Here is a 23,939-nt window from a genome sequence, read left to right on the forward strand (position 1 = left end):
TATGAAACCAACTGTCTCAGCGAATCCAATCTAAAATCCCTTCCAGTTGAGTGCTCTTAACATCAGAGAGAAAGATATAAATTCCCCACCTCATGCAAACCATAATCCCAACTCACACTTTACTCCATAGCTTGTCTCTAGTAATCAACATGTTTCCCCTCTCGCTACTACCTTGGACCCTACTAAGCATACTGTGGTGTTTTGTTCTTCCCAAACCCTTATTCACGGGGATGTGAGGGATGTGGTCACGTAGCATAGAGATCGGTAAGGACCAGATCCACAACATTTGGCTTACCCTTCAAATGTTCATAACACCTCTCATGTGAAGGAAGTTAAAAATGCTCATACTCATCCTACTATGCCTATGAGTAGTGTTAATGGGGATGGGATGTCTGATGATGAAGACTCGATGGTTTAAGAAATGCCTTTGGCGTTGATGGCTGATGTCAATGGTCAACAGCAGTAGGATTTTGTCTTTCTTTATTTGGACTATTTTTATGTCGATAAGCATCATGTATTGGAATGTCCAAAGGGCGGCCTTGGGTAATTTTAGGCTCTCTTTCAGGACAATTGTTAAAAATTATAACCCATCTCTAGTGGTTTTGATGAAACCTCATATTAGTAGGATTAAAGCATATGAATTTATCAAGAAAAGTGGCTTTGATAAATCTCATTGAGTGGAAGCTGTGGGCTTTTCTGAAGGAATTTGGCTGAGTTGGCAGAATTTTATAGAGGCGAAGGTTTTTTTTAATCATAGGCAATTTATTCATTTCCGAATTTGTATGAATAATGTCTTTGTGCCTTGGGCAACACCTGTTTATGCTAGCCCAAATCCAATGTTGCGGAGACAGCTGTGGAATCATATGGATAGCCTTGCTATTTCAATTCAAGGTCCTTAGTTGTTTGGCAGAGATTTTAAATCTATTTTGTATGCTTAAAAAAAACATAAGGGTGTTGCAAGGAGTTCAGGAATGTGTAACTTATTTCAGTGGTGGTTTGATGGGCATCAAATTTTTGATTTAAAGTTCAAAGGTCCAAGGTTTACCTGGTCACGTGGATTGCTTCTTAAATGGCTTGATAAAGCCTTTTGTAATAATGAATGGTTACTAAAGTTTGCGGACAATTCTGTTCTCCATCTTTCGAAGGTTGCCTCAGATCACAGGCCGGTGCTGGTTCGGTTTGAGAGAGTTGTGTCTAGACACCAAGTGAACTAGCCTTTTCAATTTTTGGCTTCTTGGCTAACACATGAGCACATCAATACTTTTGTAAAGCATGCGTGGGATCCGCATGCCTATTATAGTGTTGCGGCTTCTCATTTTGTCTAGGCAGTTCAAGCTTGGAATCAAAAGGTTTTTGGGAATATCTTTCAGCGAGAACGATAGCTAATGGCTCGGATTAATGGGATTCAAGCAACCTTAGAGAATTATAGTTCTAGAGGGCTGATGCGGTTAAAGGCTCGCTTGTGAAACGAGTTGGAAATGGTGATGGGCCAGGAGGAGATTCTTTGGTTACAAAAATCTAGAAAAGATTGGTTCTTGCATGGCGACATAAATACAAATTTCTTTCATAAAAAAACTATTGTTTAAAGGCGGCAGAATAGAATTGAGGCCATTCAGGATAATTCGGGGAATATGTTGTACGATGAGGAAGATATTCGGAGGCATGCAGTTGGGTGCTTTTCTTTCTTATTTAAAAGTGAAGCTACAATTTATCAAGATTACCATGTTCCAAATTTTTTTCCAGTCTTAGATGCTTATGATATTGATTGTGCTACTGGCCCAGTTTTGGGGAGGAAATTAAAAGAGCTGCGTTTAGTATGAAGCCTCTTAAAGCTCCAGGTATTGATGGTCTGCCATTTTTTATCAGTCTAAATGGCAAATTGTTGGTCCTTCCTTTTGTAAGTTTATTACTGATATTTTTAACACGGGCAAGATCCCTCAAGAAATTAATACTACCCTTCTGGTTTTGATTCCTAAAGTGGAGCATCCTACCAGCTTAAAAATGTTCAGGCCTATAAGCTTATGCACAGTTGCTTACAAGACAGTGACTAAAATAGTAGCTAATTGCTTGCAAGCTTTGATGCCTGACCTTATAGGCCCTAATCTGACAAGCTTTGTTCCTGGGCGGCATATTGTAGATAATATTGTTGTTGCTTAGGAAGTGGTTCATCCCATGCGCAGAAAAATTGGAAAAAAAAATGGTTTATAGCCATCAAGGTCGACCTCGAGAAGGCGTATGATCAGCTTAAATGGGATTTTATTTTTCATACTCTTCAACAGACTAGTCTACTGATTCATTTATCTAGGCTCATCATAGAATGTGTAACTTCAGCTAGTATGAGCATTTTGTGGAATGGTGAGGCTACAGAGTAATTTTTTCTAGAGAAAGGTATCCATTAGGGAGATCCTCTCTCGCCTTATCTTTTTGTTCTTTGTATTGAACGGTTGAGCCATAGTATAACCCAAGCGATGATGGATGGAAGATGGAAGTATATTCATTTGGCCAAACATGGAACTCCTCTAACGCATTTATTTTTTACAAATAATTTACTTTTATTTGCGGAAGCTTCAATTGATCAAGCTTATAGCATTGATGTAGTTTTGGAGAATTATTATAGGGGTTCTGAAGCAATAGTCAATAAAACGAAAACCAAAGTCTTTTTCTCCAAGAATGTCTTATCTAGAGATGCTTATTTCATCGGTGATACCTTTGGTTTTTTGGCTACAAATGATTTGGGTGACTATCTTGGAATGCCTTTAATCTATTCGCGAGTGAATAAAGCTACTTATCAATCCATCACAGACAAAGTGGACATGCAACTCACTAGCTGGAATGCAGCTCAATTAATGCTTCAAACAATGCCTTCTACGCTATGCAAATGACTTTACTTCCTTCCCCTGTGCGTTATAAAATAGATAAGTCTTGTCGGCATTTTATTTTGGATGGAAAGTCGAAGAGTCAAAAAATGAGCTTGGTGGGGTGGGATAAAATTTGCATGCCAAAAAATCATGGGGGCCAGGGGTTTAAAAAGATTGACGTGATGAACTAGGCGTTGCTGATGAAATTGAGTTAGGAAGTTGTTTCTAGGTCGAACAAATTGTGGGTGAAGGTTTTTTGCTCTAAATACGGTTTTGATCCTAGTAAATTGTCGATTTTCCTTCCTGATAAACCAGGGTCTCAAATCTAGATGGCTATTAGGAGAACGTGGTCAGCAACTGCGCATAGAGCTCGCTGGTCCATATGTGATGGAGCTAAAACTTGGTTCTGGCTAGATTGTTCGGTTATGAAGCACAATCCCTTGATTAGTCTCACCCTCCAGCCGATTCCTTATGACTATATTAATGCCACTGTGATTGAGTTTACTAATGTGCATGTGGGCTGGAATTGGTCGAGATTTGAACATTTGCTACCAAATTTTATTCTCATGCAAATTGCTTCGGTAATGCCTCTTACTTTTCATCTTGGTTCTGATAAAATTTACTGGTGTTTTTATCCAAAAGGCATGGTTACTGTTTGGTCAGCCTATGACTCTTTTTGTCATCAAAACCTTGCCGATCATGACAAAACTTGGAACTTACTTGGACTTGGAAGGGGCCTCAATCCATCTGCCTCTTTCTTTGGCAGATTCTGCATGGTAAACTAAAGACTCACAATGAGCTTGCTGGACGTTATATTCCCGTTTCTGTGGGCTGTGATAAGTGTGAAGGTGCAGTTGAAGATATCCTCCATGCCTTGAGAGATTGCTGTTGTATTAAGCAGGTTTGGATTCAGCTTGTTCCGATGGGTAATCACAGCACTCTCTTTCACTCTATTTTATGTGACTGGCTTGTTGCCAACTTACAAAATAAGTGGAAGATTGTATCTCCCCTCCCTTGGGATTGTATCTTTGGCATGGCTGTTTGGAGGTTGTGGTTCTGGAAGAATCACTTCATCGTTGTTGGGAAGTTGGTGGATAGCTCAACAATCTATCTGGATACTATGGCCATAGCTAATGAAATTCATAGAGTGAATAACTCTCACATAAGCTAGCAGCTGAGGAGAAAAGAGATTTTTATTGGCTTGATGCCTCCGCCATGGCTATAGTGCAAATTGAATTCCGATGGATCTTGTAAAATTACACGGGAAGCAGGAGCTGGTGGTGTTATTCGCAACTCTATCAGGCACTGGATTTCTGGATTTGTTATGAGAATTGGGGAGAGTTCAGTGATTATAGCTGAGCTTTAGGGTCTGTATCAGGGCTTAATTCTTGCCTAGGATGCAGGCATAAAACGGCTATTGGTGGAAATAGACAATCTTTGTGTTACTCAGATGATCTCTAAATAGGTGGTTGTACCTAATATTTTCTATGCTTTAGTTGTTTCTGTTCGGGAATTATTAAGCAGAAACTGGCAGACTGCTATCACTCACATCTTTCATGAAGTAAATTCAGTTGCGGACTTCATGGTTAATATGGCTCATTCAGTTCCTCATGCTTTGTATTTATTTTCTAACCCGCCTGTGAGTATTTATTTTATTATTTTGCAAGATATATTTGGAGTTACTCAACCCTGTTTTATTCTTATTTAGCTCGTTCTGATGAGCACCTCTAATAAAAAAGAAAAAAAATCTTATCTTGTTAAATTATAATGTTGCTGGATAGATATGCTTGAAAAAGATGGCAAAAGATTTGATCTATATTGATTATATTTATTTTATTATCATATCATAGGTCATGTCTTGGGTAATGCAGAGTGACGACACACTGGCAAAAGTAGTAAGCATTACGACAAATAATGGGCCATTTTCAGCCACATACAAATTTAACTAGGTCCCCAACAATTGGATCAAATAGTGTCGCGTTTATGGGGCTTATTTACAATCCTTCCTCAATTATCACATAATTGAGTGGAGCCAGTCTATTCCTCACGAAATGTGAGTAGAGTGGACAACCCTCGAATATTTGAGAGGGTTTGAAGAATTTGGGCAGCGCTTCAGAGGAGTACATGCCACGATGAAGGTCCCAATTGTAGAATCTGTGTGTAAATATTAATTGTAATACCTACAGTTCTGTATAAACAGTATTCAAAAAAAAAAAAATAGTGTCGCGTGATTGTATATGTGTTTAGGGCTTATTAATTAGCGCGTAAAATATAGTGGCGGGACAGCTAATTATGTCAAAATGCATCAAAGTTCGGTGGTTAGGGTTTGTGGAAGGCCACTCAAGGAGACATGATTTTATATTAATTTTTCTAAATTTAATTGGAAAATTAAGTGCCGATAAAATTTTGCAAGTGGATAAGTATGGTTAGGTTAGGGGATTTTGATTCAACACTGAGCCGACATTTTTGATAACTTTTTAGGAATATATAATTAGTAATTACTGAATAAAATTTTTTAATTTTATTTATTATCGCCGAATATAACTGTTCAATTTAAATTATTTTTAAATTTAGTAGTTTAGAAAATAATTAATTAATTAATTTTTTTACATATTTAAAGTAAAATAAATGTATTATCATTTATTCATTAAATATTTAGGTTTACTAATTTTTATTATTATTTAAATTAAATTAAATTTTATCTAGATATGAATATAAAATTAATATTAAATAAATTTACATTTATTATAAATTATTGAATAATAAAAGTAAATGATTAAAATTTAAAATAAAAACAGCGTTTTAATGCGATTCAATACAGTGTAATACAAGATGTCAAAAACACCTTAAATGTATAATTTAATGAGCGGTGTTAGACATCCAATGAATTTTTCAAGGTTCAAGTCAACTACAGGCCTCATAATAAATACAAAGGAATTAATTTTAACTCGGCGCCTATGCTTGATGAGCTTCTATAGTGCTTAGAGCACTCTCTCAATTGCACCATGTTTAAACAATTAAACTAACTAAAAATGGAAAAACGACAAATAATTTGGCAATTTAATATATATATTTTGCTCTAGTAATAGAGATTAGCGGGCATCACTCTAATCAGCATTAAGCAATCCAAGAAAAAGTTTCATGGATGTAATTATGATGAAATTTAAAAGCTTCTCTTTTAAAATGAAGCACGTGATTCTCATTTCATTTCTTTGGTTGCGTATTTTCTTTCTTTCATCTCTTCAATTTGGTACCTATTAAAAGTCAAAACTCAAAATGTCAATACAAATTCTTGATAGCTGCCCAGTACACACAGCTGGCCACTGCCCACACATTCTATTTGCTGAGTTTCAGCTTTGTATGATTTTTATTAACGCATGTTATTTCATATTAAAAGAAAAAAAAAAAAAAAGGAATCTGAAGATGTCGATGGCTTATTTCCACGAATATATTCGAAACTTTGCATTCACAAATAATAACGAGACGCATAGGCGGCAATGATTCACAAGCTTTTTGTAATATTTGGAAGAAATTAGGGTTTTGGATTGTTGATCGATTCTTCATTCTTCAATTATTACTCATTGCACCACAAAATAACCAGGGCTTGTGGGCAACTAACAGGCACGCACCCAAACGTGGAAAACTTACTATGAGATGGTCTCATAACATCACAATATATTGTTTAAATTTTATTTCTCACTTTTACATATAGTATTGAAGCTGTTTATTGATTGAATGTATGAATAACGTCATACACTCATACCTATACGTACATGTCAATGTCATTTGAGACTTTCATTCCATAGAAATAAAAAAATTCAATAACTAAAATGAGACAAGTAAGAATTTGGAGATTTGCAAAGATTCGAGTTGACAATTTAAAGCTTTTGCATTAGTGGAAACGAAAAATAATGTAATACGTGATTCAACGTTATCTGCCTAGCTTCTTTTTCACAAAAGATTAAAAAAAAAAAAGGGCACTGATGAATGTTCATACTGAAAGTCAGTGGATAGTCATTTCGACATGATCCCTTTAATTGTCGAATTACAACTTTAATTTGTTTTATTGCCATGCTTCAATATCTATCTCCACATGATTCCTCATAATCTTCACGTGTCATAATTATTAGATTCTGTACAACAAACAAAGATTTACTTATATTTCAACTTTTGATAGTGAGTTATCATGTCATGATCAGCTGCAAGCCTACGACACGAGCCACGAAAAATGAGTTCGATCAAAACAGGTTTCTTAATCAATACAGCTTGCATGCGTTAAAAAGGACCTTCGCTACATCTACATCCGATTCAAATGGATGAAATATACTTCGTTTTAGAGATATTTTTCAATAAGAGCTCCCATGTGTTAGCCTAAAGAGCTATACATAATGTAATTTTGATGATAACAAACATATGTATTAAGTGATTTAATAGATATTATATTTCACATTTTCACTAATTTTTTAAGGGTAATATTTATGCAAGTAAATCAAGTGAAATCAAGTTCAAGACACTCAACGGACAACGGCGAAATCAAGAATAAAGTTTAGAGCTCAACGGATAAATTAGTGCGATAAATTCTTGTAAAGCCGGTATAATTTAATTGATGCATGATTTAGCATTTGAGAAGCTCAAGAGATTAATTTAATTAAATACTTTTCATAAACTAAAATGTTTTATTTTTATAAAATAAAGTATTTTGTGGATTTGAGTAATTTGGGCTTAAATGCTAAGTTTTGAAATCTTTGATTTTAATAAGTATTATTATTAAATTTCAGAGTTGGACGTTTTTACAAATATTTGAAATGTTTTGGCCATACTATAATTTATGAATATTTTGGACTAAAGTGAAAGATTTTGATAACTTTGAAAAATATGGATATTATGTTGAAAAATACCTTTTTGCGAAATAATAATATCTTTGAGGCCATATCATAATTTCAGAAAGATTTGGAAAGACAACTATTCTTAGGAAATTCTGAAATTGGACCTATTTGAAAAATTTTATAACTTTTGGGGCCTTAGTATAATTTTAGTGAACAATATTACTGTAGTAAAATTCAAAAATAACGGTAATATCACTGTTCATGAACGGCCAGTCGGATAAATTAAGCGGCTAACCACTTGGGCGCGGGAATTTACCTATAACGGCTAGTTTTCGGGCTTTAATTATAAAAAACTCAACTCCAACTTCATTTTAAGAACCAATGCAAGCAAATATAAGATCATACAACATATATTGAGCTTCCAAAATACAAATCATCATAGATTGAATCATTGTTGAGCTATTATTTGCATATTCACTCTTAAAGAGAGTTTTTGTTGTAATTTTCATTTCTTATCAAATTGTGAGTGTGTAAGTGTGAGAAACACTTGGGGTGAAGAGATTGGGGAGATAATCTCTTGATTGTAAAGGTTCATTGACACCTTAGAAGTCAATTGTAAGAACTTGAAGCCTTGGGAGGCTTGGATAGTGAAATCCTCGAGCTTGGTTGGCTTGGAGGCGTGGACGTAGGCGGAGATTGCCGAACCACGTAAAAATCCGTGTGTTTGTTTTTCTCTTCCCTTACTCTTTTATTTTTATGCTTATTTGAATTTATTATTTTCTATTCCATTAAGGCGTTAGATTAATTTGTTATGCGAATTGTATTGCATAATTTTTAAAAACCCAATTCACCCCCCTTCTTGGGTTGTGTAACTTGCATTTCACCATGTATATAGCTTTTTTAAGATAAAATTTCAGTAAATGTTATGAGATTTTAGAAACCAGCGCAATGGACAACCTACCATTAATTGAGTTCTAATATGTTTCCATGCTAGATCCCCACATAGGTTAAAAATACAAAAATTAAATGAACACATAAGCTTATGAATACTCATTCCTACAAGTTAGTTTTCAAGAGTGAGTTCTATCAATGAATTCATACTATACACAATTAAGGTCGAGCTAGCATAGCATTGTTGAGTATGATCAAATAGGTATGTACAACTTCATGACAATTGCGAGTGTGATATCAAATGCATCATGTTGACTATGAGATTTAATAAAGATACAGAATTTGTAATGTCAACCAATTGGGAGAGGTGACGGATTGTCGTAAACGATGGTTGCAGAGCGTGATGGACTTCTACAATCCTAAACTATAAACATAAAAACTAAATGGGTTATATAAGTTTGATAAATCACATTTAATTTCAAGTTAACGATATCAATTAGGGTAAACTTGAATTTACTCCTACATAGAATGATAATCTTCAATTTATCCTATAAAAATGTGAAAACATCAATTTACCATTAAAAAGAAAAAAAATCAATTCTTCCCATATAGTCACATTTGCCGTCATCTTCTAAACAAAAATAGTAGATAAATTAAAATTTTTGCATTTTTGGAGGACAAATTAAAAATTGTCACTCTACTAGGGGATGAATTGAAGTTTACCCATAAAAGAATTAGGAATGTAACAAAAAGAAAAAAAAAATTGTGGCTGATTGCTAGTATACCGTTGAAGGCGATGCAGAAAGCATATCAATGATGCAAACTTTAATGTTATTGTAGATTGAATTGCATTTGGAGGTGGTTTTAAGAGAAGTAGACCATATCAAAAAAAAAAATTGTGCTCGTAAAACATTGGAGCCGATACATGGTTGACATATCCTCTCAAATGCATGCTAAAAGTAAAAGAATTTTGGACAAATTTTTAAGTTATTAGTAGTTGTTGAGTAAGAATTAGCTTAAATTTGAAGGTGATAATCAGGAGAAGATTAATACAATGTACAAACGGTGCGGCGGGAAGCTGATGCTTGGTAGTATTTGACCCTAAACACATCTTGAAAGTACGTAGATACAAATGATTCAAACTTATGAGTAATTGGTAGTTGAGTCAGAATTAGCTTGAACTTGAAAGGTCATCCAGAGGAAAGGGTTCTGTCTACAGAAGGGTTGTCGCATCATCATCACCCTCTACAATTTTGCTAATAATGCCCACTTGGAGCTCCAATGTGAACCATGTCCCTTCAGATCTGTCGATTAGTTTCACTCACTCACGAAACTAAATATTCTGCTCCACATTTCTCCACTAGCCATAGTGGCTTTTTGTAAAATCATGTAATATGCTAATATGTTTTCATAGAAAGTTCAACTCATTGCATTAACGTACACATGTGCATACCTGAAAATACTCATCTAAACACAACCAGATCTGCCGATACCAGGGATGTAGCCAAAAAATTGTGTCATCTAGGGCACATTCAACGTATAATATAGAGTATGAGTGTAGCCTAACCGACCATGAAAGTGTTTTGCACAGTTGGAGTAACAATAGAGAGTAAGGACTAGTGTTTAGTGATGAGGTTACTCATTTTTATCCAAAATTTTTATCTTTTTTTCAAAAAAGATAGAATACAATTTAAAAATATTCAAATCACAATATATGACACTATAATTATATTATATTATTATTTCTTGATAGATTTTTATTGATTACGGTTGTCCTTATAAGGTTTTGTGTTTTGGAAATGATACATGATGATTTCATTGGTAATAAAATAATATACAATATTTTAATGTATACAACTAAGAAGAAGAAGAAGATGATGATGATGATGATGATGATGATGATGATGATGATGAGGGAAAAAGGGCAAAAAACCTTATTTTTTTATAGTTTCATATATTTTAATTATTAGTGTGGCTAATTCATGTATATTGAATCAAAATAACTAATAAATTTTAAAAAATTATTTTTTTAATAATGCTATGTTTACTCAGTTTGGATATTTAATTGGGATACTCATAGATGCGTTACCAATCATATAATATCATGTGTATAATATTAATTGTTTTATTATTAATTATTGATATTATTTTTACAATCCACTAAATGAAATGTCGTATGATTAAGTGTCCCAATTGAGTATCCAAAATGAATACGCATAGTATTACTCTTTATTTTTATTTTTTTTGGAAGACTGTTAAATTTAAAACTCTTTAAAACTCTTAAGACAATTTTAGTATTCTTAACACTAAGCTGGAGCACTATCACAAATTCAAAGCAACTATGGACTGATTTGAAATTGCTCTTCGAATTTTTTCGAAGTTAACTGTGGCCTGTGCATCAGCTGGTATCGTACTGGCAGAGCTGGTCGATACGAATAATCACCCCTAGTCATATTGGCTATCACAAAGCTACTACTTAATCGGTCGATAGAACTTTTGATTAGCACTAATCACATAATATAATTATTAATGATCATATAGGTCAATAAGAATGTATGAGTCACATTATTGTAATTAGTCGCCTCATTTTCATGAGCACAAGATTAAAGATAATGCTTGAGGCAATACTGAATATAATAAATCTTTCAATTGTGTATGATGGATCGATAGGATAGATGGGAAAATAAGATGAATCAAAATGATAGCAGTAAACAGGGAACTTCATCATGGAATCCATCGTGACCATTTTACACTAACCATATGGAAAGCACTATGTATATAAAAGTCATAAAAATTTAGAAACACATAAAAGTATGTCTAATCAGGGAAAGTGGAAAAGAAAGTTCAAGCTTAAAAGTTAATATCAATGAAAAGGGACATAGATGAATGAGTCCTTAGTTGAGGCAAGTAAACGTCGTGCAACCAAACAAACAAGCAACGATTTAACGCATAGCCTTCAGTACTTTCTGAGTCTTTAGACCAATAATGCTAGCTATATTATAGATAAGAGTTTGTAGTGGCTTAGATCAGAAGAGTGCAACAAACAGCGCACCACACCACTAATGAGGAGAAATCAAATATATGTGGAACTGAGAATGTTGATGAAAAAGTGACCCTGTTGACAAATAGAAGGGAAAGGGCTCATAGTGCTTCTCCGTATGATTGCTTTTGACTCGACAGGTATCAAAGAAGTGAAAGCAACTAGCTACTGTAGAAGATCTCCATGCACCTAAATTAAAGATAAAACATATCTTCTGGTGGAGGAAAACCTAATATGCTGATAAGAATTCTCCTATTCCAGCACCTGTTTGTGTGTGTAGAAGTGGGTGTGCACATTTGCTCCTATGAGATAGTGAAGAGTAAAAGCAGGTACCATCGGTCAATTCAAAACAAATGATTGAGACCATTTCCACCAGAGATAATGTAAATGCAAATATCTGATATTTACTTTTTCAGAATGATAATTCAGTTGGTAAGATGTCAGCAATTAACAAGTAATCTCATTATAATGCAAATATCTGATATTTACTTTTTGAGAATGATAATTCAGTAGGTAAGTTGTCAGCAATTAACAAGTAATCTCATTATCTGAGACTCGTAAGACTTTTCTGAAATTTCTGAGTTTTCGTTTTCATTTTCTTGTTGAAGGCTGAAGCTTAGAGTTTTGAAGTCAATATTCAGTTACACAACCTTAGTACAATCAATCAGAATCCAGTGTTGAAAAATACAAAGTACTATCTATAGGTCAAAGCCTCGCCCCACAGATAAATAAATAAATAATTGAATAGAATTTATACTCATAGTTGCTCATATTGACAATATATATATTTTTTTGGCTCAAATATTACAGCATTCATCCATCCATTTGGGATACAATGCAACATGCAAGTCATCCATTAAATTGAAAAGGCCACACAAAAACAATTACATGCCCTGTTGTTGCAGACTTGAAAAACCATACAATTTATAAATCATGGAAGCCCAAGTACTATATATCTCAACAGATGATTAGGCACCACATAGGAGCTTCTAATGATGCCAAGAATCCTTACAGTCCTGCAACTAAAAGCATCATATGAATTCAATTGCAGTTTTTTGTGTAATCTAACACATTCGGGAATGTCATGAAATTTAAATGCAGTTACCAGGAATAAATTGAGCTGCAGTTCATAGAATTCACAGAAGACCTTTGAGATAATTTCTCTGTGATATTAACATAAACAGACCATATATAAAGCCTCCACCTGAGCTTTGGGGGATTTGATTTCTGATGTTCTAATGGTCTACAGCATTTACAACCTCTAGCAGAGTTGCCAAGCTTACCAATTTACAAGTAAATGCAATAACCCAAATGCCATACATTTCTCTCCCTGTGTGCTTACTATCGGAACTTGGTGAAGAAACAGAACTTCAGTTAGCAAAAAGATCAAGAGAAGCCAAACAATTTGATTTATGAACCCTTATTACACTTCCATGCTATTGAAGAGCCAACAAACTCAGAAGTCATCTCTCATGTTTCCATGTCATAACCTTATTTAAATACCCTCGTGTGCCATTTATGTCTCCGTTTCCGAACAGAAAAGTAGCAGAACATAATTGTATGCCCCTAGGGGCTTGACCAAGTGGTTTTCAAGCAACTACCTTTCGCTAGCCACCTGAGATCGAATCTTGGGGGAAGTAAGGGGCTAAACTATTGATTTGGGTTTTGCCCACCCTCCTACAGTCCTACATCTTCCAAACAAAAAATTAAAAACAAAATACAGAAAAAAAAGGAACATAATCGCAAAGAAATATTCTCTTGAAAAAGAAACTAGTTGGTGGACAGGGAGAGATATAAGACAAGAGTTGGAAGGTGTCCTAATGGGCTGATATTAAGCGTCTCTTATACAAGCTAAAAGTTCATTTGAACAGTCCCAAAAGCGTGGCATGAAAAGCAAGCTAAAATTATGCAATTTCACTTCATACATTAAACATATCATTTTAGAACCTTAGTCTGCTTTAGACTTAACACTAAACCTCTGGTAATGGCAATTCAACAGGAAAATCTTGCAGAGTATTATTCTTCTTTTACACAGGCACGTAAGCTTGGAATTTCATGGTTCAAAGACAGTTCCAATAAGAAACCAACTGAGCAGTTTCTATCATTAACACACAAGTAAACATGGGTGTAGATGTAAGGAAACTAAGGAGGTCTGAACTGAAATCCACCAAAAATTATTAAACATGGGTGTCTGTGAATCTTACATTCAGGGTCCGCTCCTTTTAGTTGATCACTCAATTAAAAGATGAATGCAACCTTACTCAGATTATCTTGTAATTTATGCTCCCACCAAACATCAGCAACTAGCAGTTATATCAAACTTCTGAAAAGCATACACAACCATCTCAGCGAGTTTCAGGTTGAAGCTTATTAACTAAAATTAACTCAGTATACAAAACGAAAGCCTAATAAAGTGGGGGAAAAAAAAAGCACCTTCAATCTATTAGCTTTATTTCTTGATGTGTAATACTACTACACAGTAGTCAGAAAGTACCATGTAGAATGAAATCTACCGAATGAATAGAGGCTATTAATACAGTAATTTAAGTCCATAAGGAAGACTGTTAATTACAGAAATTACAACGCGTGCGAATAAAAACCCCCATTATACAAATTCACACACACATACATCTTTACTCATCTTATCATACCATATGCAACAAATGCATTATCAATTAAACTAACTTTTAACCTAAAAAGGAAAAAAGAATTACCTAAATAATGTTTCATTCATTCTAATCTTTGTTTTGCTTCCTATTCCCCCTCTTCCTCCATCTTTTCGGCGGCTTTCCGTTGAACCCATTTGTGCTCGAAACCTCCTGCAAATTCCCATTTCCATTTTCGTTATCTTCTTTACTCTGTAAGTCATTGCGCTTCGACGCAATAAGCCCATAGGGTTTCACGCTGTGAACGACTCCTTTGGGGAAAAACCTAGCGGAAGGCAACCCGTCGGGGGTCTCAAACAATTGCGGGCCGTCGCTCTCGGTCCAGAGGTCAAACCCGCCGGGTCTTTGAAACCGGTCCGCCAAGACTTTGACTTGCTCGTCGGCGCTGACAGAGAAGAGGTTGGGGGCTTTTTCGACGGCCTCCCAGGGGCGCTCGAGCTCGGAAACTGCGGCTTTGAGTTCGGCTCTCTTTCGCATCTCGTAGATATGTCTCTCGCGGCAGAGGCGGGCTTTGAGGAGCTGCTTGCCTTTCTTGGCTTGCATACGCTTCCACTGCCACTTTGAGACCCCGCCTGGATACGTGCGGGGCCCACCTCCCATTCGGATTACTGTTGATTTTGGGTGGTCGTGATTGTTGTTGAAAGAAACGTAGGTGGGTCTGTTGGCGAGGAAGAGTTGGGTCGGTGATGATAGTGATTGTGAGAAAGATAGCACAGAAGCTGAAGAAGCTGTTATTGAGAGAGCCATTTGCAGAATTGAGGGCATTCAATTTTGCTGGGAATCAGACAAACTGAAGGAGCAGAAACAGGTCTTCTATCATTGACGCATTAATCAACTGATACATAAAAATAAATTACCCCAATTAAACAACAGGCACCAGTGGTCTAGTGGTAGAATAGTACCCTGCCACGGTACAGACCCGGGTTCGATTCCCGGCTGGTGCAAGCATTTTGTTTTTCAAATATACGTTTTGTTGAGGTCTGCGCGTGCAATCGCCAACATTTTGTAAGCCGGCACAAAGACAGGATCTGTATTAAGTTACTAACTGATGCCCCTCATTGTGCTATCAAAAGAATTAATCATCCACGCGTTGTGTCTCGAGTTTCAGTGGCATTCAACCGCAATCGTAGATTAGCATCATTGACTGACTCTCAACAAAATGGTATAATAATATCCATAGGCTACCCAGAGCTTTATCATAATAGATCGACTCACTTGCAGACATATGTACATATATATTCGAGAATCAAAATATGCAGCCTCCATATCATGGCACCAGCCTTTTTTTTTTTCCCCCAATAACATTACTAGTTCTATATATGCATGCATTATCAGTCTGCGGCGATACAAGAACAAATCGGGGCATAAATGCTGTCTGGCGAGAGTTTGCAAACAAGAAAACACTTCTTAGATTCTTCAATTTAACCCATGTTCTTTATGTTATCATAATTTCTAAACTATAGGAATAGAGTGGTCTAATTAATTGAAAGGGATGAACTGAGACAAGAGAAGGATAGCAAAATTTTGGTCTAAATTTTCCCCAGGAAGCACGTTTACTTCTTTTTTCATTGATTCTGATATGATAAGGCGAGAAAGTTAAACAATGCTCTTTTGTACCCTGCATATCAACAGGGCCACGCTCAAATTAATTAAATTAAGCTGCAGTATATGCCAGGCATGCACCTAAAAACAAGAACAAAACAAGTTTGGTAAAGAATTAGTGTATGGCGATAGCTTTTAACGAGTAGTCACCCTTAATTTAAATATTTACTTGATTGCTTTAGGTGATTTGCTGCAGAAGCTTTTAAGTTACAACTGTTATAAAAAATATATAATTATTAAATAAAAATTAATAATACTTAGTAAATATGATTTTTTAAATAATAATATTGGTAAAAATAATAAAAATGATTAATTAAACATTTTAAATAATAATCTTTGTCCCACGATTAGCTGCAATCCTTAAGAATTTGAAGAAACAATCGTTCGCTTGACAATTAATTAGACATTATGATTAATTTTGGCATTTCTTGGAACCTGAGACACCTTGCTGGCAGATTAAGCAACTTGTTGGAATCTTCTATTATTACTTGAGAAATTATGGGATCTGGAGCCCGTACTTTAATTCACTTTTGTTCAATGATCCGCACTTATAATAATTCAAATTAAATGCAATTGCAGCTTACAAATAAACATATTAGAGATCTTGTACCCTTAATTAAGATCTTAGTTGTATTTCTACTATTCTAATACCTCCTTCACTTTCCCCCATTCAACAGACAGCCCCATAAACACCAACTTAATAAAATCAATTAAATTCATCCAGGAATCCTACCCACCTGGAAATTTCCTTCAAACCACACGATTGGAGGATCTCATTTTAATGCCGTTCCAAAGAAAAAGAGGCACTTATATAAAGGACCCACAAGCCATAGTCTCCATAATCGGCTCTCCACAGCTTCTCAAAATAACTCAAAGCATCCGTAAACCACCAGCATTATTCAAAATGGCTCAATCTTTTCTTCTTTGCTTGATCTTGGCGGAAGTTTTTCTGGCTCTGGCCATTGCTAGTGAAAACACAAATACTCGACACATTCTTCACTCAAACCCACCAGCATTGAGTCCGTCAGTCAGCCCGGATTCATACAAAGCTGAAGCGCCTTCAATAAGGAAACTCGGAAAGCACCAACCCGCTGCAGCTTTCAACCCATCCGAGTCACCTCAACTTTCAAACGAAACTAATCATTCTTCTGAGCAAACAACTTCAAACGAACAAGAGATTCATCTGAAGAAGAATCACCATTCAATTGACAGGTCAGTTGCTGGAGGTGGTGTCATTCTTGGAGGACTGGCTACAACATTTTTGGTAGCAGTATTTTGTTACATAAGAGCCACGGGGAGACGCAAAGCCGATAGCCAGATCACAGTTTAATAGTGCTACTGTTGTATATCCATGTAATCTGATTAATTCTGTAAAGTAAATATGATAAATTAAATGAGATATGTAATATTGAATCTGGAGTTTTATTAATTAGATGAATTTCATTAACGTATAAATTTATTTAACGTTATTCGCAAAGGCAACACTGAGTCTGAGATATATTAAATTTCTTAATAATTTTGTTGAGCTTTTGAAAATCATATAAGGGAGCCTCTAAGTTATAATAATTGTATCATACATCTCTTATGTGAACTACACAAAATTATAGGACCCACAATTTATATGATTCCCATAAAAAATGTATGTTACAATTATTGTAACTTAGCATTTGCCATCATATAAACCTCTCTAATATCCCCCATCAACTTGCCGGGCATAGGCTCAATAAATGGGGCTCCAATTCTACAGTCTAATCTAATGGATTTACAACTGATGGGCCTGACCCGACCCTGGACTCGTCTATCTACTAGTGTGCTACGTATAAATCAAACAAAAATTTCTTGCTAAACGAGCCAGCAGCTTGACTTGCCACGTGGACTAGAGTCAACACATAAAGCACCTTTTGAACCTTTTCACCTTCTCGCGGTTTCCTTTCGCAAAACCAAAAGCGAAAACCTCTCTCGTAAGTTCTTCTAAAACCAAAGATAAAAAACAGCAACAATGTCGAACGACAAATCGGTGATGGCCGTGATAAGAGCGGCGAGGCCAACCTTCAGAAACGACTTCGATAAACTTGCATTCGCCGTTCACGCTACTTTCCTCGCGTCCGGACACGTGTTAACCGCCACCGGCCCTTCCGCCGACACGGACTTCACCTCTCCATCCACCGGTAATCAATGACTTGATCAAACAAAATATTTTATTTTTCACTCGTTTCGTTTTTTGCGTCTTTCATTTTTAGTCTTGGCTAAACGGCTGCGTTTTGGTTTGTAGACGAAGTAGGAATCGATCACTGGAACGAATTAGATGATAATTACGCCTTCGTGTATGTAAAACCGGAGAAAGGCTCAAAGAAAGTGTTAGTCAAGTGTCTCGTGATGAACAATAAGTTGCTTGTTGATGCATTGGCTGACGGAGCTTCTGAGCCTGTGCATCTCGAAATCAAGTACGCTTTTGGTTCCTTTTTTATTTGCGATTACATTATTATTATTCATTTTTTTAAAATTTTGTAATTTGTTTTATTGTTAATGTTTTGGTGTTTTGTTGCTAGTGTTGCGGACTTTGTTGCCAAAAACGGAAGCAATTACTCTGATCAGTTCCAGAATTTGGAGAAGCTTGTGACAGATGTTGATAAAGAGATTATCTTGCAATTATATGGTTCCTCAAAACCAGCAAGGTGATTTCCCTACCGTCTGGTATAATGAGTCGGTTAGATATATGCTAATTGTAACTCACTCTGTATCTGTACCTGTTTGTTGTGTCTTTGTTGTTACTTATATTTGAGAACAAATTACTGAAGGCAATTAAGGCATATAGTAAAGAATGATAATATTAAGTTTTTTTATGTGATTGATGAATTTTCTTCTAGTTCTTTGATCTATTGCAGAGAAAATAGTATGCTTAGCTGGCTTGGAATATGCAGACGGTGACCAAATTTATATATTTTTTTCATGCTCAAACTAAGTTCTAGATTACTAGATGTCAGTGGTACTATTTTATATGTTTTATGGGTACCATTTAACTTATTGTTGGTCAGGTGTTATTATTCATAGAGATGTAGGACAGATTTTTCTGTCCACTGTATGTTTGTGCATTCCCTCTTGATTTTGTTTGATTGTGTCAATATGATTGGAATAGATGAAACAACTGTTGGAATGTACTTTTGAATGGTTTGGAAAAGAAATAACTGTTGCTTCTTTCTCCGCCATCAGTTTAGCATTTGAATGTGGTATTATTGACAAGGTTCAACATACATGTAATTTTGCAATGTGGAGAATTGCGCTGAATATGGAGTAATATTGGTTTTGCCAAAATTTGGAGCTGTCATGCGGTTTTGTTTAACTTTGAAATTGCCCAGAGATGCATGACAAGGATGCCATCTTATGAATTATCTTTTCACAGAATTTTGTCTTGTGAATTGCAGCTCAGAAAGAGGTGAAGGATCAAGGCTAAACAATCCTGATTTTGGATATTTTGTTCATCAAGGGCCTCAACCTTTGCCTACTGGGTAAACCTTCGCTTTCTTGTTGCTTCTTTTTTCCTTTCTTTATTATTGGGGGGTGGGGGGCCAATGGATTATATGTTACTGTATAGCTCATGGTTTTACTTTTGCACACTGACCCATTCTTTTTCCTGTACATTTAGTTAACTTAAATTTTCATTTCTCTAGTTCTAGACTTGTGGAGTATGGAGTTCATTGCAATTGTTCTAGATTAATTTTATAATTCATTCAAGAATTTCTTCTGTTATTATGAACTCTGTTGTTCATGTGAGGGAAACAATTTATGGTAATTGTTGATGGACTGGTATGGTATAAGTCTCTCAGTTTTGTTTATAAGATATTTTGCAAGGCATGTAAATTCTTCTGATATAGTGAGGGAAAATAATAGCATTGGATATCTGGTACTCAACAAGAACTCTGATTAGCTTCCATCTTATGTAACCGAATCAATGGTACAATTTGGTTCAACAATGCCTCACTCTCTATAGTACCTAATTATCTTTTTTATCTTGAAATTGGGTAGTGATAGTCTCGTTAACTGTAGTTGAGACCATTCTTGAGGCTTTCGCTGCTTGACAGTAAATTTTCTATGTCATTTGATACTAGGGGCCGAAATAATGGTCCCTAGCACATTACCCAATGTTCACCATAGTTGAGACCGATCTTTATAAATTGAATCATGTGCAGTTTAGCTTATGAAGAAGAAGATCAAGTTCCTTGCTTGTTACGGACTTAGGTTTTTATGTAAAGAATGAACTTGTCATATGGCATATAATCATTGTAGTTAAATTTCATTGAAAGCCTGGACAGATAATGATGCTAATGCTATTCGCATGCCTGTGATTAAATTACAGCAGTTTAAACGCTCATATTGCCAAACTTACCTGATTTCCAGATTCTATAGATTTGAACGGAATAATTGGGATTGGTATTTTTATGTAATATCCTTCTTCTTTTTTTCTTGGCAATTTCATCCTTCGACTTCACTGTTGCACAGGCTTCCCCAAAGACTAACTTTTGTGTAATATATTGCTTTGTAGAACTCCAGTTCCTCCCATCAATCCAGACCTTGGTGGTGATGTCTATCCCGGGCCCGGTGCTGGAATGTATCCTAGAAGGTATGTCAGTATCCCAAAAAAATAGATGTTTGTCGTTGCTGTTTCTTTTTAATTGTGACATGTTTATATCTATTTTAAATGTATTCAGTATTGCAAATCATTGATTGTTTGTCATTACTATTTCATTCTAATTGTAACATGTATATATCTACTTTTACTGTCTTTCAGGGGCAGATTTGGTGGTGATGGGGGCATGCTAATAGGTTCGTAAGACAAGGCATGTTCTTACTAGATTGTTTAAATAAGCTTATCATCTCTCTGGACTTACTGGCTTTTATCATTTGGATACAGGACCTAATCATCCTGGCTTTTTTGGTGGAGAACCCGATTTACCTAGAGGGAACCCATGGTACTTAAGAAAATGTCTCTTCTCGTATGAAATGTGCATCTTCTCAGGATATAATTTTTAATGGATTTGTGGTGCAGGCCTATTCCTCCAGGTGCCCGTTTTGATCCCTATGGCCCGCCAGATGTTCCTGGTTTGGAACCTAATGGATTTATCAGGTATTTGTGAATTAAGATTCCCATGTTATGCTAACTTGTTAGCTTATAAAAGCAAATAGAGGAAAGAGTTAAAATTTAGTGTTCCTTATATTTTAGCATACTTTTGCAGTTATATTGACTCTTTAGAAATTAGAAACCTAACTACTTAAGGCACTGCTACAGTGTTTCAATTGGGGCTAATTGATTTGTGGTCTAGGGTGATATACTGATAATAGTGAGTGCAATCTAGTGATTCTACCAGATATAGTGGTGTCATCTGGTATTTGGTTTACTGCCAATCATTAAGGGATTTTCAATAAGTTAGGCATCATCATTAGAACACAAACAGGGATCAGGATAACCTAGAGTTTGAAATTTGACATTCTTTGCTTTCTTTTACTTCAGAAACCCAGCACGAAGGCCTGATGGGACTCATCCAGACCTGCCGCCTCGTCCAGACGGTTCCGATTTTATTTAGGAGTGAAGACTTAGAACATTTTAGTATTTTGAGTGCTGTGAATGATACTAACAGCCCAGTACAAAGATTTACGACCTAATTACATCAAAACTCTAGTAGTATATGCTGAACAAAATCAAATGTGATGCGGGCATTAATTTAGAGCAGGGCGTTAATCTAGAGTAGTGTTGCCCTTGTACAGTTTGGATATAAACTTTGTATTTTATTTGATGTGACAAATATTTTGCTCTTTTATATAAATCACTGTGTGGCAATGATCAAGAGTTTGACTCTTGACAAGTTATGATGAAATACGTGGATATATACTTTATATTTCAACTTTGCATACATAGCATTGATTATTGATTCAAGTATGGTTGGTTAGGCTTACAGAATAGAGTATAGAGATGCAAAATTTATATGTTAAACATGAGAATAATCAATGATTGTCTGTTTCAGGTCATTGTTGATTTTTTACAACCATTAAATGGATAATTATACTGTACTAATGAATTGGCAAAAAGCGTATTGCCATAAGCATATTTTGTATCTAAATTTTGTAATTGTAACATAATTCTTAATTTCATGACAACAGAACGAAAAAAGTGTTTTCTTGTGACCAGCCCATTGGAAAACTTTCAAGTGAAACCTTGTCCTATTTTGTTTGTAATGTCAGTGAATATGAGGCAACTTGAACAAGAGGTGCAATGTCCTAGACCTAGTAAACTGCAAATAACCATCGTCAGTGTAATTTTAGAAGTGGAGAAGTTGCAGCTTTTGTCAATACTCTCATTTTTGCTTTGTTCGTAATTATCGCTTAATTCAATCAAATATTTATGGTCGACAAGTATTGACGACGTTCGCAAGTGGTAATTTATCTTTATGAATCACAACAGATGTGATAAAAAATAAAAATAAAAAATTGTAACACCTCAATTCCACATACATCGTAATCCTTCTAGAATGTAGATTCAACAATCCAACCACACATAAACAGTAAGAGAAAGGTTTAAGTTGTCATTGCATAATGAGGGATTCTAGAGACGACTCACAAAACGTACAAAGATCAAAATTTCCAGCCAATTTCATCTTAGTGTCAGCTGATAACGACAGGATTAAGTGTGAAACTCCCTTAAATTCAACGACATGAGATGAAATCACACATAAAACCAAAGCGACCCATGCATGCACTTTACTTATTTTCCTTCATTTTACATTAAACAGACAAAATGAGTAGGGTCCAAGTGAAGCTTCATGGTATCACCTACCCTCATCAGAAACGTAAAGCAATTGGAGACTTGGGGCAAGTCCATTTCATGATAATTTTCTAGAACCTCTCACTCTCACCAATCTGATTCAAACAGAAAAAATCCACGCTTCTTATAATAATATTTAACTATTTTGTAATTTCGATTGAACTGACGCTTCTGTTGCTCTCTTGACTCTTGTTTTCTTATAATTAGCATCTAGTTTCTGGTACGCCTCAAAGATAAAAAAAACCCCGACTGTCATATTAATCAAAACCCTACATTTGTCTTTTCAAAAATATTGAGATATGGGCACGGCCAAGCCTTCAGTACTGCCTCTGATTCTGCTGATAACGTTTATTTTCATGTCACGTACACAAAATAGCGTTGCAGAAGCAAGGCCACTTTCAATCATCCCACCTCAACAGAGTAAGAAGAATTCAATGAAGCTTCTTTCATTCATCGTTTCTCTCCTTCATTTATGATAACTGATGAATTGTTCTTGATTATTCAAGCTTCTTATTATGTATTGTCAATTACTGTTTGCAGGATACGCTAAGATTTTTGCAACTCTTGGGATAGTTTGCAAGTGTTGTGATGGTAGTGGAAATGAATGCACAAGCACGTGGACGGAGCCTTGCTCTAAGCTTCAGTGCTTGCCTTGGAAGCTGTAGTAGTTAGATGCTAGTTTTGTACATTCTCATATCATACACAAATGAAGTGGGTTCTGTTTCGCCCTACTAATTGATGACATTAACTCGTTGATTATATAGCAGCAAAAGTTTTACTTGCCCTTCTCCTTTCTGCTTTTCTCTTGTTTGTCCCTCATAGTCTGGTTGGCCGTCACGCGTTTTATGTCAGATGTTGTTTAAATTTGAGTAATAATAGAGAGCTAAAGAGTTGATATTTAGTGAGTAAAACTTCTCTACCATCCAAACTTTGAAAAATAAATCCGCAATATGCGAATACAAATCTTTAATCTGGGGTCAATTTGTCTCAAATAACAACAAATGGGGTTCAAAGAAAAAAAAAATGTTAATTTTAAGAAGCCCTAATTTGGTTTTTTTTTTTTTAAAAAAGCCAACTTCTGACTTCTAATAACTCCAATTATTTTTTTTTCTTTTTCTGCGATGAAATAATTGTTGCTTTGTCTATCGAAATAAATGGCTTTGAATTTATTATTTGGACAATTGATCAAGACTTTTGTTCATTTGATTACAAAGCTGGAGCCTCTCATAAGCAACGGCTTGC

The 23,939-nt window shown here is 35.4% G+C and overlaps 2 protein-coding genes and 1 non-coding gene across 5 annotated transcripts; 2 read left to right on the plus strand and 1 right to left on the minus strand.

The window, feature by feature from the left end:
* Positions 1-13,327: 13,327 nt before the first annotated feature.
* On the minus strand, positions 13,328-15,074 carry LOC18037986. Of its 3 annotated transcripts, XR_002904797.1 has the most exons (3): positions 14,330-15,074; positions 14,049-14,124; positions 13,328-13,938 (listed from the first exon to the last, which is right to left on the minus strand). XR_002904797.1 is itself a non-coding variant. In XM_024181462.1 (2 exons), exon 1 carries the CDS (start codon positions 15,044-15,046, stop codon positions 14,351-14,353), a length of 696 nt encoding a protein of 231 aa, XP_024037230.1. In that variant the 5' UTR covers positions 15,047-15,074; the 3' UTR covers positions 13,328-13,938; positions 14,330-14,350. The 3 variants fall into 3 exon arrangements, 1 of the variants encoding a protein (XP_024037230.1); XR_002904796.1 differs by having other exon boundaries at positions 14,049-15,074; XM_024181462.1 differs by lacking the exon at positions 14,049-14,124.
* An 80-nt stretch (positions 15,075-15,154) lies between these two features.
* Positions 15,155-15,225, plus strand: TRNAG-GCC. Its single transcript has one exon. It is a non-coding gene; the product is annotated as a tRNA-Gly (tRNA).
* A 2,576-nt stretch (positions 15,226-17,801) lies between these two features.
* On the plus strand, positions 17,802-21,753 carry LOC18038717 (probable proteasome inhibitor). The gene is made up of 9 exons (XM_006429158.2): positions 17,802-18,051; positions 18,156-18,327; positions 18,433-18,558; positions 19,306-19,389; positions 20,424-20,501; positions 20,670-20,704; positions 20,793-20,850; positions 20,928-21,005; positions 21,390-21,753. Exons 1-9 carry the CDS (start codon positions 17,883-17,885, stop codon positions 21,460-21,462), a joined length of 873 nt encoding a protein of 290 aa, XP_006429221.1. The 5' UTR covers positions 17,802-17,882; the 3' UTR covers positions 21,463-21,753.
* The last annotated feature ends 2,186 nt before the right edge of the window (positions 21,754-23,939 follow it).

This window comes from Citrus clementina, unplaced genomic scaffold (assembly GCF_000493195.1).
Source record: "Citrus clementina cultivar Clemenules unplaced genomic scaffold, Citrus_clementina_v1.0 scaffold_6, whole genome shotgun sequence".
Classification (NCBI taxonomy): Eukaryota; Viridiplantae; Streptophyta; class Magnoliopsida; order Sapindales; family Rutaceae; genus Citrus; species Citrus x clementina.